We start from the raw sequence: 16584 nt of genomic DNA, 5'->3' as shown, positions 1-16584 counted from the left end.
TTCTGCTCTGTGAAAAGCGATGTCAAGAAAATGGATGACAAACCAGCGACCGGGAGAAAATACTTGCATAAGACACATTTGATAAAGGAACGTTATACAAAATATACAAAGAACTCTCAAAGCTCAACAGTAAGAAAACAACCTGATTAACAAATGGGCCAAAATCTTAACAGCTACCTCACCAAAGAAATACAGAGATAGCAAATAATGAGATGCTCAACATCATGTTATCAGGGAAATGCAAATCAGAACGAGATACTGCTACACACATAAGAGAATGGCCAAAATCCAGAACACAGACACCACCAGAAGCTCATGAGAACATGGCATGACAGGAACTTTAATTCATTGCTGGTGGGAATGTAAAATGGCAAAGTCACTTTGAAAGACAGTTTGGTACTTTCTGACAAAAACTAAACCCATCCTTACTGTACAATGCAGCAATCACACTCCCTGATATTTATCCAAAAGAGCTGAAAACTTATGCCCATACAAAAACCCACACATGCATGTCAACAGCAGCTTTATTCCTTTTTTTCAAGTTTACTTATTTTGAGAGAGAGCGTGAGAGCGCACAAGTTGGGTAGGGGCAGAGAACAGAGAGAGAATCCCAAGCAGGCTCTGCACTGTCAGCACAGATCCCAATGTGGAGCTTAAACTTACAAACCATGGGATTGTGACCTGAGCCAAAACCAGGAGTTGGACGCTTAACCAACTGAGCCACCCAGGTGCCCTGACAGCAGCTGTATCTTAATTGCCATAACTTGGAAGCAACCAAGATGTGCTTCAGTAGGTGAATGGATGAATGACTGTAGTACATTCAAACAATGGAGTATTATTCAGCACTAAACAGAAATGAGCAATCTAGCTATGAAAAGACATGGTCAAACTTTCAATGCATATTACTAAGTGAAAAAAGCCATTCTAAAAAGGCTACCTACTGTATCATTCCAACTATATATGACATTCTGTAAAAGGCAGAGACAGTAAAAGATCAGTGGTGGCTGGAAGCTGGGGGAGTGGGAACAATGAGGGTTTTCAGGGCAATGTAAATACTACAATAATATAATGATGAATACGTGTCATTACACATTTATCAAAACCCACCACATGTACAACACCAAGAGTAAACCCTAATGTAAACTATGAACTTTGGGTGATTATGATGTGTCAATGTAGGCTTGTCAACTTTAACACATATGCCACTTTGATGGAGAATACCCTAAATGGGGCAGGCAATTCATGTGTAGAAATGAGAGGTACGTGGGAAACCTCTGTACCTTCCTCTCAATTTTGCTATGAAGTTAAAACTGTTCTAAATAAAAATAAAACCTTAAATAAAAATAATTTACTAACACAGCATGGTGATGAGGAGGAGACAATGCAGGACAGGGGAAATTCACAACCTGGACAATTAGTCACTAAAAAATCAAGAATTAACCATCTGCAGAGAGCAAACAGTCAATGTAGTAAAAATATTTTGGTCATGAGGATCACCATCCCACATTTAAAAAAAATTTTTTTGAATGTTTATTTTTGAGAGAGTATGAGCAGAGGAAGGGCAGATAGAGGGAGAGACAGAATCACGAGCAGGCTCCAGGGTCTAAGCTGACAGCACAGAGCCCAATACAGGGCTCATACTCATGAACTGTGAGATTATGACTTGGGCTGAGTCGGATGCTTAACTGCTGAACCACCCAGGTGCCCCTCACCATCCCCCATTTTAGAACTAATTTCTTTACATATTTTTTCTTCCCTTAGAGTCTTCCTAGGCCACATACATATTTCACAAAGTCAGCTAAGTCATGATTAAACAATTTTTTAAAAATTCTGATAAGTGATTGAAACCACAAATGTACATGTTTCAACCTGCTACAACAGATGTTCTAAAATTATGATTCCTAGAACTTGCAATCTCAAATGAGCTATCTGCGAGCAAAAGCTGACTTAGCCAACAGGATGAAATGCAACCCACTGCATTACTCTGATTTTTCTAGATAAGTGACTTTAAAATTCTATTTACTTTTTTTTTTTAACGTTTATTTTTGAGACAGAGAGAGACAGAGCATGAATGGGGGAGGGTCAGAGAGAGGGAGACATAGAATCTGAAACAGGCTCCAGGCTCTGAGCTGTCAGCACAGAGCCCGACGCAGGGCTTGAACTCACGGACCGCAAGATCATGACCTGAGCCGAAGTCGGCTGCTTAACTGACTGAGCCACCCAGGTGCCCCTTTATCTACTTTTAAAGTTACACAGAGAATAATGAAAACAATTTTAAGTGTTAAATTTTTTTTCTTTTTCTTTTTTTTTTTAAAAAAAAGGCATGAAGCCCAACACGACGCTTGAAATCAGACCCTGAGATTAAGACCTGAGCTGAGACCAAGAGTCAGAAGCTTAACCGACTGAGCCCCAGGCGCCCCTAAGAAAAATTTTTACTATGCCTTTTATCCTCTCCCTTTTAACAAGAATTCTCCCATATTTCACTCTTCTTTCAGCGTGAAAGGCAATTAACACTTCACTTACACACAAGGGCTCGTTTACGAAATTAGTATACACAGTAATGTTAACACTGGAAGATGGAGCCATACCCAGGCAAAAATGGTACGTACGTTCAACACATACATATGACTAAAGAGATGTGAGGGTCTTACTGCTTTCCAACGACATAAAATGATTTTTAAATTATCTACATACACCATTGTGTTATTCATACTTTCTTAATTCTGCCACAAATAGTGGTTTATTGTACCCAAAGATCAGTTAACTGTAGTTTAGTTCAATAAAGAGTGAACATTTGTTGGAGCACCTGGGTGGCTCAGTCTGTTAAGTATCCAACTCTTGGTTTTGGCTCAGGTCGTGATCTCACAGTTATGAGTTCGAGCCTCCTGTGGGGTTCTGCACTGACAGGGTGGAGCCTGCTTGGGATTCTTTCTCTCCCTCTCTCACTGCCCCTCCTCTGCTCACGCTCTATCTTTCTCAAAAATAAACATTAAACGAACAAAAAAGAAGCGAACATTTGTTAAACCTTGAGCCAGGCTCTTAAAGACAGGAACGTGATACACCCTTTGTTTTCCCTGATGGCACTACCAGAGTCCTAACTTTAATGTGTCATTTTTCAGTATCTGGCTCTTCTACCAAGTGCCATAAAGACAAACTGTAATGCTTTTTGGCTCATCACTATATCCTCAGGTCTATCTTGCTTAACTCATGGTAGGAATTCAGAAATATTTGTTAATAAATAAACTGATAGTACAAAATATAAATTAAAAACTCATCTAATAAATTAAAAGTATAAACATCCCTCAATTTCCTCAATATATAAATTTAACCATTAAAATTCTGGGACTGGACAAAAACATAAGACTCAAATATGGAGAACTCTTAAATATGGGTTGCTGGAGGGGTTGTGGGAGGGGGAATGGGCTAAATGGGTAAGGGGCACTAAGGAATCTTCTGAAATCATTGTTGCACTATATGCTAACTTGGATGTCAATTTAAAAATAAAATTTAAAAAAATAATGAAATAAAATAAAATAAAATTAAATTAAATTAAATTAAATTTCTGGAACTGAAGGGGTGCCTGGGTGACTTGGTCAGTTGGGTATCTGACTATGGCCCAGTTCATGGTCTCATGGTTTATAGGTTCAAACCCTGTGTCGGGTTCTGTGCTGATGGCAGAGACTGCTTTGGATTCTGTGTCCCTCCCATCTCTGCCCCTCCCTCACCTGTACTCTCTCTCTCAAAAATAAACGTTAATAAAAAACTAAAAAATTCTGGTACTGAAAAAATGTATTTTAGTTTTCTTTTAAAAACACTGGGAAATTTGAGCCACTCAGTAAGACTGATCTTAAAAAAAAATACATCACTGTATTGTGAAGAATCTAACCAAATGCTGGAGTTATGTACAATACATATATATGTATGCATATGATGTATAGAAACAACTGATAATATAGTGATAAATAATACACTATGTTCTGAACTTTACATACCCAGAGAAGTCTTTTTCTCTTTAATAGTGTATGGATGAGAACAAGAAAGGAAACTAATAATAAACGTGAGAAAACTTGGGGCGGCTGTGTGGCTCAGTCTGTTAAGCATCGGCTTCAGTTCAAGTCATGATCTCAGTTCGTGAGTTCAAGCCCTGCAACGGGCTCTGTGCTGACTGCTCAGAGGTTGGAGCCTGCTTCGGTTCTGTGTCTCCCTCTCGCTCTCTGCCCCTCTCCTACTCGCACTGTCTCTGTCTCTCAAAAATAAATAAACACTAAAAAAATTAAAACAAACATAAAGTGAGAAATCACTACTAAAAATCAGTATTTCTGAAGCAATACATTCTAGAAGTTTTAAAGCATTTCTGAGACTACAGTGATTTGATAGCTAGTAAAAACTTTGGAAAAGAGTAAATTAACTTGGGAGAGATCAAGGTCTCTGAATACTAGGCTACCACAAATATAATCTAATCTCCATTTTCTATAATGAAAAAATTAAAACAATTTGGCCCACTTCTATGGAAGCTTCAAGAGCTACAAATAGTTATGTTTTATTATATAGTAACTACTACATATAATTCACAAATTCTATAAAGTATTAATCTAGAAATCCTGACTTTCCCTATGTACATTCTATGACTTTTTAAATTCTTTACATCATCTTCAATAAATTTCATCTAACTCAAAGCACATCATCTTCATTTTTGTCTCAAGATTATCCAAATACAGAATTTTTCTCAATTCACATACAATTCTGGCCAAAAATACTGTATCTCAAGCCTCAATGTTCATTTGCCCAACATCTGGATGGCTCTTTATTTCATTAGTCCCATAGGCATATGGTCATGATTTGTATAAGAACTTACTATACAGCATTCTTTTGGTGATCTTTAAAAGGCTTGAATTACACTGACATACACAACTTGTAAATGTGAGGTTTTATCGCCAGTAAAAAATTTCTGCTGTATGTTAAATTTCTTTGCCTTGAATTTTGATTGATTACATACAGTCAACTCCATAAACTTCCTAAACTAAGACTGTTTCAGACTAACATGTTTCTTGGGTCTGATATTTGATTACAAGCCAACAGCCTGTTCCTGTTTCTTGGATGTGGGCAGAAGACACAAGACTCCTGGGTCAGAGACAAAGTGAGCAGCAAGCCTCAGCGTATTTGTAGCATATCTCCTCTCAGACCAGTCCTGTGGGTACAGTATAAAAGGCACAAACAGTAAGTTGTGTTACAGGAGAGAGGAACACTGAACTTAAGAATCCACTCAGTTTCACAGCAAGCTATAAGGAGACCTGTTCTTTGTGCCTGGAGGGACATTACTTCTTCCCTCAAGGCTTCTCACTGCAAACCAGGAGAAATGGTCTGGGTATAGAGGGTGGTCAGGGCCTTGTATTCTTGGCACATTCAGCAAGTTGCATATGAATGCATATACTAATTTTCTCCCAACAGTGTTTTCCCAAACACAATGCTTGTTATTTGAAATATAGTAACTGAGAGGGCACTCCACAATATGAGAGACTAAAAATTAAAACAAAAGGTAACTCCTTCTCTTTTCTAAGGGGTCATTTCTTAACATTCACAAAATATACAATATTTAAAAAAATTTTTTTTTTTCAATGTTTATTTATTTTTGGGACAGAGAGAGACAGAGCATGAACGGGGGAGGGGCAGAGAGAGAGGGAGACACAGAATCGGAAACAGGCTCCAGGCTCTGAGCCATCAGCCCAGAGCCTGACGCGGGGCTCGAACTCACGGACCGCGAGATCGTGACCTGGCTGAAGTCGGACGCTTAACCGACTGAGCCACCCAGGCGCCCCGAAAATATACAATATTTTAATGAGCTTCCTTTAATAAAGTATAAATAATCAAAATTCAGTACTTTTAAATGGCGTCTTCTAAAAATGACTTCATCAGCATTGGTATTTTGATGACAATACAGGCAAGTAAGATCTCACAAATCATGTCAGGTACATGAAGCTTAAACTCTGTCTTACTCTGAATAAGTAACAGTGCCAAGATGAAGACATAACCGCACTAAATAGAATTGTACTTTTTGTTAGGTTAAAAATATACTTCTTATTCAATTTTTTTTCAAAGTTTATTTATTTAGAAAGAGAGAGAGAGGGAAGGAGGGAGGGAGGAAGTGGGGCAGGGGCAAAGAGAGGGAGAGAAAGAGAATCCCAAAGCAAGCTCTGTGCTCTCAGTGCAGAGCCCAATGTAGGTCTCAAACTCACAAACCATGAGATCATGACGTGAGCCAAAACGGAAAGTCAGATGCTTAACCAAATGAGCCACTCAGATACCCCAAAACTATACCTCTTATTTTAAATCCAGCGATAATGCTGTTTCAGAACTAAGAGGTAGTTACATTTTATTAAAGAGCCACAATTTCATAAACCTTTTGTAACCCATCCTATTTAATATTTAAATTTAATCCTTTTTCTATTTGATAGTTGAGTATATAGTCAAATAAGACTTCAACAAGGATATCAGAATGGATCCCAATAGGTACACAAATCTAGTAAGGCAAAAAACTACATATTTTAAAATAATATTAAAATTTGATCAGTTGCCATTATCAAACATGGCTAATGTAAATGCTTTTCATGGTTAACAATGAATTAGAAATTACTGAATAACCTTACAGCTGAGAAGTTTTATTATAGTCATCTAAGTTAATAGAGTCACAAATTAAAGCCAGAAAAAATTACGACGAACCTAAATTCAAAAACAGATCCAGGTTAAGCACACCTAAGTGAGTCTGAACAATAAGTAGAAATCAATGACTAAACCTAAAAACTTCAAGACCATAAAACATGTATTATCAGTAGTAGAAACCTATCAGACCCCTCCACTCCCAAGTAATACAGAATTAATAATTATTTATTATCTGTAGCAAAGATCATTACTTATAGGATTTATTGGGTTCCCTAGGGAGGATCACAAATAGGCTTCAGGGAAAAAATGTGATTCTGTTGAAATACTTTGCAAGTTGGTAGTATGTAAGTGAAGTTTCTAGAGGAAAGACTAGTGTTTTGTTGCTCTCAGAGGGGTCTAGGATTCAAAAAAGGTTTTAGAATCATCTATTTTAATACCTAAGGCCCTCTTTCTAGAGTCCAAAAACAATACATTATCAGTTAACCTCAATATAAAGGAAACCTCCCAAGGGAAAAATAAAAACAAGGAGAAATGTCTTTCAGTTACTTTTAAAAGCAGATACATAAAAAAAATAAAGCAGACACATATTATCAGATATAAATAGTCCCTAAAACACACACACACACACACACACACAAAACCTGTGTTGGGCAAAATAGTTTATGTAACGATATTTTACAAATACTAATACAATTCTTAACTTGCCTAACATTTCAGATTTTTAAAGCCTCAAATACTCAAAGTTATCCTATAGAGATTCAGATGAGCTTATAAAGTATACCTATTATGTCATAAAGGCTATAATCTAGAGACATATATTTTAACCAAGCATGTTCATGTGCTAGGTTGACTAAAAACACCTACTCATTTTTACAGTCACCAGCAATTCAACCATGCAATCTGAAAATAAAAATCCAAACATCTTCCTCCTCAACTGTAGCTTTATATTACTTCAAAGCATCAGAAATACAATATATATGGTAGGTAGATCCTTTAGTCTGGTGGTTCACAAATTTAGCAGTTATCTAAAATCATCATCACCAGCATCATCATCATCATAAAAGTTACTACGGATCCTACCAGATATTATTGCAATTAGGAACATTTCTTTTAACAAGCACCTATCATGGTGCCAGGCAACATCCTCAGACTCTGTATACTCTATTACTTAAAATAATGCCACTCCTAAATACTTAAATACAGGACAAATATTAATCTCATTTTTCAAAGGAGGTAACTGATGCTCAGAAGAAATAAGCTCATTCGCAAGGCCACAGTGCTATTAATAGTCTAGCCCAGGACTATGTGACTCCACAGAATGACATTGCTGCACCACACAGTTCCAGGGGTCCTGTATACATGATGCCAGGCACTGGAACATGTGGCCTCTGGACTGTACCTCTGTGCCATTTGCTGTCCTTCAACTATTTTGTTTAAATACTGGCATATATGGGAATGCACGCTGGTGCAGCCACTCTGGAAAACAGCATGGAGGTTCCTCAAAAAACTAAAAATAGAACTATCCTACGACCCAGCAACTGCACTACTAGGTATTTATCCAAGGGATACAGGTGTGCTGTTTCAAAGGGACACATGCACCCCCATGTTTACAGCAGCACTATCAACAACACCCAAAGTATGGAAAGAGCCCAGATGTCCATTGATGGATGAATGCATAAAGAAGACGTGGTATATATATACAATGGACTATTACTCGGCAATCAAAAAGAATGACATCTTACCATTTGCAACTATGTGGATGGAACTGAAGAGTATTAGGCTAAGTGAAATTAGTCAGAGAAAGACAAAACTCATATGAATTCACTCATAAGAGGACTTTAGGGACAAAACAGATTAACATAAGGGAAACAAAAATAATATAAAAACAGGGAGGGGGGCAAAGCATAAGAGACTCATAAATATGGAGAACAGAGGGTTACTGGAGGGGGTATGGGAGGAGGAGATGGGCTAAATGGGTAAGGGGCATTAAGGAATCTACTCCTGAAATCACTGTTGCACTACAGGCTAACTAATTTGGATGTAAATTTAAAAAAATAAAATTAAAAAATAAATAAAATACTGGCATATATGTCACATTTGTTTCACTCACTGAGATTGAAGACAACAAACCGTTCTTTACATACTAACAAAAAAAACTTTGTAAAATTGAACACTGTATCCTGAAACAGTCTTTAAGAGTTTTTATGTTTTACATTTATATGTTTTATAATTTACGTTAAGACTACATAAAATCAGTGCTATCACATTCTGTACATCATATTACATTTAAAATGCACAATACAGGAATTTCCAGGTTGGTGAACACATGAAGGTACAGGGAGGGTGGTGCACCTGGAGAGGGCATGCAAGCTCCTTGCCCTTTCCCCATACCTTGCCCTGTGCATGTCTTCATCTGGCTGTTGGTTAGCATCCTTTATCATATCCTTTAATAAACTAGTATAAGTTAAAAATATATACATAGGATATACCTTTCAATTTGTGGAGGCTGTTTATTGGTCTTAACTGCTTTAAGAAATTCAGTAAAATATTCTGGCTTTACAATCGGACGTCCACAAATGAGTGCACATATTGTCTGAAAAGAAGAAAACATATGTGAATACATACACTCATGTTCTAGCTTTTCTTTTTCTTTTTTAAGAAACTACAAAGGGGCTGTTCTATTATGTTTTCCCTTTCATCTCTCTAAATTTATAAAGGAGCCACAATCTATAAAATTCAAGTCAATATTTGGCCACTAACTTAGTTTTAGTAATACAAATCTCTATAGAACGACTTGATTTTAAGAAGCCACCAATTACAATATTAATTTAAAAACTGCTTTGGGGAGGGGGGTGCCTGGGTGGCTCAGTTGGTTAAGCATCCAACTTCAGCTCAGGTCATGATCTCATGGTTTTTGAGTTTGGGCCCTGCATCAGGCTCTGTGCTGACAGCTCAGAGCCAGGAGCCTGCTTCGAATTCTGTGTCTCCCTTCTCTCTGCCCCTCCCCTGCTTGCACTCTTTCTCCCTCTCAAAAAATAAACATTAAAAAAAATTAAAAAAAAAAAAACCTGCTTTAGAGAAGGCAGAACATAAGATATAAATCAATTTTAAAATGTATTCCAATTTAAAAGACATTAAATATTAAAAAGTAGATCGTAGGACTAAGTCTATCAAGTACCCTAGAGATAAATATGAGTTTTAAGACCTTTTCTGCCTAAAAAAATGCCTTTTGAACAGATTGTAACTATGGATTCAAGTATTTTTGAGAAAGTAAATAAAAGTAACAGTTTGGGGAGGGATAAAAGCTCAAAATATATGCAGATCGGGGAGGGTGAGGGTGGAGAAACCGCAAATAGCAAGTGAACTAAACTATCAACATCAAATATATCAAAACCTGAAAAAGATTAGAAAATACCACTGAATATAAAAATCAAGATTCATCATAACTTTAGGAAATAATCCAACTGAAAAATTTCTAAATATGTTTCTAATAACAAGAGGTAGTACTTAAATATGAGCAAGCAGCTTAGGGTGTCTCTCAAGAATGAAATCTGAATACACCAACCTCAAATGTGAGTGAAATAACTGACTTCTGGCAGGAAGCAGTGATGTGCAACTCACACTGGACTGAGTAAGCTCCAATACATGTGATTCTGGGCAAAGGATTTAATTGGTCACGCCTTAGTTTCTTCTTCAGAAAATAAAAATTGAACTGAATGTTCCTTAAGTTTCCTTTGGGTTCTGACATTTAATGATTTTAAAAATATAAGGTAACTTGTACTTTTGGATAATTTACCCCCAAAAGAATACAATAACTAGGTTTTCTCTTTTGGCACATGACTGATCAAAAGTATTTGAAAAAGGACTGCTCTACAAGTCAATGATGGTGTATATCCAGTGACTCTCTAATAACCGCTGCCATTAGTATCCCACCCACTGGAATAGTGTGTACTCTGGTGAATGAATGCTAGTTCCAGGTCTGTCACAGACTCAGTAAATCTCTCTCAAGACCTTCCAACTGCCTTTGCTCTTATTTCATAACCACCAAGTGAGTGCATGACTACCTAAGTTTCACTTCTCAGGTACCTTAATACCTTCAAGGAAGTCCACACATAAATACGTGGTCACTATAAAGGTGCATCCTTACGGTAAGCTAATAAATGGACATTTTGATTTACTAGCATAAATTGGTACTCAGGAGGTTAATCACTCTGAATTTATAAATCGATTTCATAAACTTGCAAAGATGGAATGATCCTTGATCAGAGATAACCCCACCAACATAAAAGTTTAACCTGAGGTTCAATCTAAGCAGCAAGTCTTTCTCCATGATACCCGTTTAGCTAAAATACATATATTTTAATTACATTAAATATTAATGGATTTTTGCATCTAATAAAGGAATCTAAATATTTTTTGCTTTTCACTATAGATACTAACCTAAAACAATCCCACATTATCTATAGTCAACCTGTTTAAAAGGAGACAAATCACCTCCCAATGTCATTCTTCAATTAGCTTTGGATACGACCAAATCTGATGAAGATGCAAAATCTGAAAACACACCAAAATGTATCACTGCTTTAATGAAGAGTTGGCACCTTCTAATGGTGTGTACCTACATACATGTCTCTAGATTGTGAAGATAATATTAACTGATAAGAACTTAGAAAGTCTGTGATTAGGGCATTATACAAAACAGAAACTAAGTAAGAGAGCATGAGACCATGAGATGAGCTGGAGGAAGACAATCTGATAGAAGAGACTAGAGATACTAACTTCGGAGACTGGCAGTTGACTTCCATCACTTTGCTTTTAGACTGAAGATATCAACTATAAACTTATTGGTGAAAAGTACACCATAAGTCATTTTTAAAATGCTAAATCAAAACCTGAAATATAATTTTATGTGCTTTTGCTTGTCTCAAATAATAAACAAGTTACCTGAAAAGTCATTCTAGCCTATATGGTATACAAACGCATGGATTAACATATATAAATCCACAACTAACAGCCCTGATAATTGTAAAGTAAACGGCTTGTGTATAGTGGGAGAGTAAGCTTAAATTCAAGAACTTATTTTAACATAATAACAAGGCATTCAACCTACTTTAATGGTAACTTTGACTGATATCATGACAAGATGAGTACATTCTTCTGTCCAATTGTTTACAGTAAGTCCTCCAAGTTGCAATATAGCTTGATTTAAAGCAGTTTTCCCAGAAGCATCTAAACAAGAAGAGCATGCAACCAAAGCCTCATATTCTACTCTGTAAATGAGAATAAGTTACATAAAGTTGTATTATCATAGCTCCAGAAAGGGCAACTTATAGTACTGTAAACTTTAAGCTCATGTCACACTGTGTTATTTTAACTTTTACATGTTATTAAACTTCCTAATTTATTAAATTATCACTTCCTAAGTCTTAAGTTGCACTTAGGAAAAACAATGATCAAAGTTAACATTATGCTTTCATTGATGTGGAATCAAACAAATGTAGCTCCCATTAAGGTCCTCGGAGACCAATCACACTCTTATTCACCCTTGGCACTACCTATGATTGGCAAAGCGCACTAACCACACATGATGCAAAGTTCACTAACATGCTAAGAAGGAACTAAATTAGACGGTTTTCAATTTATTATCTATAAATAACGTGTCCTTTAAAATTTGAGTAGTGCAAAGCAAAGCCATCCATTTTTAGTATCAATTAAAAAAATCCTTGGGGCGCCTGGGTGGCGCAGTCGGTTAAGCGTCCGACTTCAGCCAGGTCACGATCTTGCGGTCCGTGAGTTCGAGCCCCGCGTCGGGCTCTGGGCTGATGGCTCAGAGCCTGGAGCCTGTTTCCGATTCTGTGTCTCCCTCTCTCTCTGCCCCTCCCCCGTTCATGCTCTGTCTCTCTCTGTTCCAAAAATAAATAAACGTTGAAAAAAAAAAAATTAAAAAAAAAAAAAAATCCTTACCTGAATTTACTTTCAAACACTCCAAAAGTAACTCTGTCCCCGGTCTTCAAAGCTTGGGAAAAGCCATTCTGCATTTTTTCCTCATTAACAAAGGTACCATACTTAGAATTATCTTTTATTGTCAATATAGGAATTTCATCTGTTTCACTCTGGGGGAAAAAAAAATCAATACCTAATTTAAAGTCTTTCACCGCTCAGTAAATATAATTCTCAGGGGGGAAAGGTTTCAAAATAAAACTGGTAACTTTTGAATAGGTAATTGATAGATGGCTAACTTCCTAACACATTAGGCAATAGTTATTGTTTTGGTTACCTGCATAGAATCATCACTCAGCTAGAAATTAATGGCAAATGTCTTAATTCCAGATCACCCCTCTTAGAACATGCATTTTTGTAAGTCAGTGGAGATTTTTCTGACCCCTGAATTTCACACATTTGACAATTCCTTGTTTTTGTATAGTCTGTTTCACACATGACAGCTTCGTTCCTAAGGGTTTTTTTTTTTTTTTTTACATTATCAAAATAACATAGTAAAAAATGGTCCAATGAGAAAAGGGTAGAGTCTCTAACCTGCAGTAATAATTTTATTTTCCCTTTAGGAATTTTAACAATAATCTTCTTCTATACCTAAAAGAATACAGACACAAAACCTAAATATTACTGAACAGATACAGCATTTGATATATAGTCTTTGCTCAAGATAATGGCTTTTCTTCTTCTTATCACCAGCATTATCATGAGCGCATATATATATATATATATATATATATATACATGTATATATTTATATATGTTACTTTCAACACCCAGAGTTGTAATTAAAACAACTAACCAAATAAAACAAACTGAAAGCCATTCAGAGGAGCTATGGGACATAAGCAACAGCTGTTTTTCCTAATAAAACCAACCAATTCCCACTGTGAAAACCTACATTATATGGGAAATGCCTATCTTCACATGGCTTACAAACTCTTTAAAACAGGAGTTCTGACTTCGGCTCAGATCTCGTGGTTTGTGAGTTTGAGCCCCGTGGACCCTGGAGCCTGCTTCGGATTCTGGGTCTCCTTTCTCTGTCCCTCCCCAACTAGTTCTCATTCTGTCTGTCTCTTTCAAAAATAAACATTTAAAAAAAAAATTTTTTTTTATATGTTTATTTATTTTTGAGAGAGAGAGAGAGACAGAGCATGAACGGGGGAGGAGCAGAGAGAGAGACAGAGAGGGAGACACAGAATTCGAAGCAGGCTCCAGGCTCTGAGCTGTCAGCACAGAGCCCGATGAGGGGCTCAAACTCACGGACCATGAGATCATGACCTGAGCCGAAGTCGGGTGCTTAACCGACTGAGCCACCCAGGCGCCCCCACCAAAAAATTTTAAATAAAGCAGGAGTGTGACAGTCTGTCACTGCTTCACTGCCAGGCTTGGCACATTGATGGACACACAGTAAACGCGTAATGTTCATCAAGTAAGTATAAATGTGTTCTACTTCCTTTGACTTTCTAAATTACTACAACGGAGTAAAACATGGGAACAGAAACTTCAAATATCAAACTAAACGAGTATCATTTTTACGACTACCAAAATGTTAAGTATTTAACATTTAAAGAACACCTTTATGAAATTAAAAATCCTACAAACTCTCTCACATACCCACCAAAGTAATCCTGTAATTTCAACTCCCTTACTATATAAACTAGTGAACATACCGGCATGGTTACTGAAAAGTTAGCAGTTAACACAGCATGATTTCGACTGATTGACTGATCCCCTTCAATTAGAATGCCACAGTTTTTCCTTCCAACAACGTATTCAACACCAGTCAACAGTCTGAATGGTTCTATTTAAAAAAAAAAAAAAAAAAAGTAAATGTATAGACACACATCCAGATACACATATATATGCAGGCAAATACTTCAATATTCTTATTTTACTACTTAAATGTTAATAATCAACTTTATATAAATCAAACTTGGGTTTTCTGGTAAAGTCTCACTGAAGAATGCAAAAGATTAGATAAATGGAAAACTCTAGAATTTTCTAAAGAGAAAACAATATTGAGCAGTGTCAATGCTTGCCCAAATTAACTTACACATTTCATTCATTACCCAACAAAAATCCCAATACTATGTCTGGAACCTGATAAATAGATTCAAAAATCCACTGGGAAATAAATGTAAAAAACTGTCAAGAAAAATATGAATATTACAGAACCTCCCCTACCAGATGGTAAGCTATGTCATAAAGCTATAGTAATTAAAATGTATGGTATCAGGAAGAAACAACATAGATCAATGCAAAATTCAGCCCTGATTTAAGTGTGTATTTGGGGGGAATTTTGTTTTTACGTTAAAGATAGCATTTCAAACAAGCGGGAAAATGTTATTAGTTTTGTTTTGTTTTGTTAATGTTGCAATCACAAATTATGGGTTGCAACAGCATTTTGTTGGAAGCTAGTAAAGTTTTTGTATGGGAACCCAGGAGTCCATCACCGGAGTGGTAGGGTAATTAGGGCGGATAAACTCGCCTAAAAGTCAAGAAGAATGCTGGCCAATGATGATAGAGGCATTTTTGTACTGCTACCTACCTTGGCTACAGGAACTCTGAGAGCCAGCCACAGGGCACGGCTGTTCTTGGAAAGCAACTGAATCGTACTCGCCCACCAACAGCTTACGTTCTACCTCAGCACTGCTCCAAGTCCACGGTGATGCCTTCATCTTTAGTCTTTATAGTACTTACTTTCCTAACCATTCGTTTTGGCCTTCTTCACACACTGTCAGTAAACTGAGGTAGGTCTTTGGCCCATCATAATGTTGCCTAAGGGCGACACCTAATCATAGGCTACAGCCGCTTAACAAGGACTCGGACACACCAGGCAACCAATTAACGGGACATAACCACCTGCCATGGCTGAAAATACACGGCAGAAAAAAAAATCTACTTTGTCAGTTCTGATGACAAAAAGGGCTCTAAAAACTGAAATTACGCTTTCCTGTGGTTGCCACTTATCCGAGTCATGGCCGGTTTTTCGCAAGGTTGAACAATGCGCTCGAGACAAAGTCATCTGTTGCCATCACGCGGTCTAGCCTGCGTTAACTTCATTCTCGTGTTTCGCCAAAAGCTCGAAACACTAGAGGACGCAACAAGTGGCCGGCCAAGGCTCAATTCGGCAGGGCCTGCAAGGCGGGTCAGAGCCGGTCCCAACCCCCGACCACTAGACGGTAGGCCGGGTGAGGGACGCCAACGCCACTGACAGCCCCTGAGCCCCACGCCCCCTCCACCGCGCACGCAAAAGCGCGTTCAAAAGCACCGCGCTGCCCGGGAAGACACCGCGGTCCCCACACCCCGCTTCCGCAGCCTCCCGGGGCGGGAACGAAGGCGGCGCCGCAAGGCGGGGAGCAGGCCAAGAAGAACCGGAAGCATCGCTCCTCGGGGCCCCTCTCCCCACGGCAACTGCTCCCGGGAAAACAGTCCCGGGGGAATCTCCCTTCCGCCCTTACCTCGGGCCGGGCCCGCCACGGGGACCAGCTTCCACATGGGTCCGGGTCTTCTGGGGGGGGGGGGGGGGGGGAGATGGACGACGTGCGGAAGCGTAACAGCAGCTGACCGACGTGCGCGGCCACAGCTCCCGCAAACGGCGTGGACTCCTGGACGTGCGCGCTCCCGGGAGCCGGTCCGCCTAGGAAGAGGAGGGATAACCAGGAGTGCGACGTGGGCTGCTAGTCGCCACCTGGTGGTGAAGGGATTGAACAGCGCAATCTGTATCGAAATGTGCTGTATTAGGTTACGAAGTATGGATCCCATTGTAAATAAGATTATCTAACCTTTTGTGATTGTGAATGGAAATAATTTTAAAAATTAGCTACAAAGCAACCTTGACATAGTAACCAATCATGTAATTTCATGCATTTGCGATTTCTTAGATTGCAGTCATTCCTTTGTATGGATCCAAACGATGATGATAATTAT

The 16584-nt window shown here is 38.1% G+C and overlaps 1 protein-coding gene across 2 annotated transcripts in view; it reads right to left on the bottom strand.

Annotated features, from left to right (window-relative positions):
- The window catches only part of NBN (nibrin), a 52565-nt gene extending 36281 nt beyond the window's left edge, over positions 1-16284 (bottom strand). The window contains exons 1-5 of one of the 2 annotated variants that reach the window (XM_086695642.1): positions 16116-16284; positions 14325-14455; positions 12622-12770; positions 11768-11927; positions 9147-9250 (exon numbers count right to left, since the gene is read on the bottom strand). In XM_086695642.1, coding sequence (XP_086551768.1) covers positions 9147-9250; positions 11768-11927; positions 12622-12770; positions 14325-14455; positions 16116-16152 — 581 coding nt within the window. In that variant the 5' untranslated portion in view covers positions 16153-16284. Of the gene's footprint in view, positions 1-9146; positions 9251-11767; positions 11928-12621; positions 12771-14324; positions 14456-15202; positions 16075-16115 lie in introns of those variants that run through there. The other variant, XM_086695643.1, reaches the window with a different exon arrangement.
- Positions 16285-16584: the final 300 nt, after the last annotated feature.

This window comes from Puma concolor, chromosome F2 (assembly GCF_028749965.1).
Source record: "Puma concolor isolate L17-30 chromosome F2, mPumCon1.1.hap2, whole genome shotgun sequence".
In the NCBI taxonomy this organism is placed as follows: Eukaryota; Metazoa; Chordata; class Mammalia; order Carnivora; family Felidae; genus Puma; species Puma concolor.
Note: the sequence above shows the minus strand (reverse complement) of the source record. Positions and strands in the feature narration are given on the sequence as shown.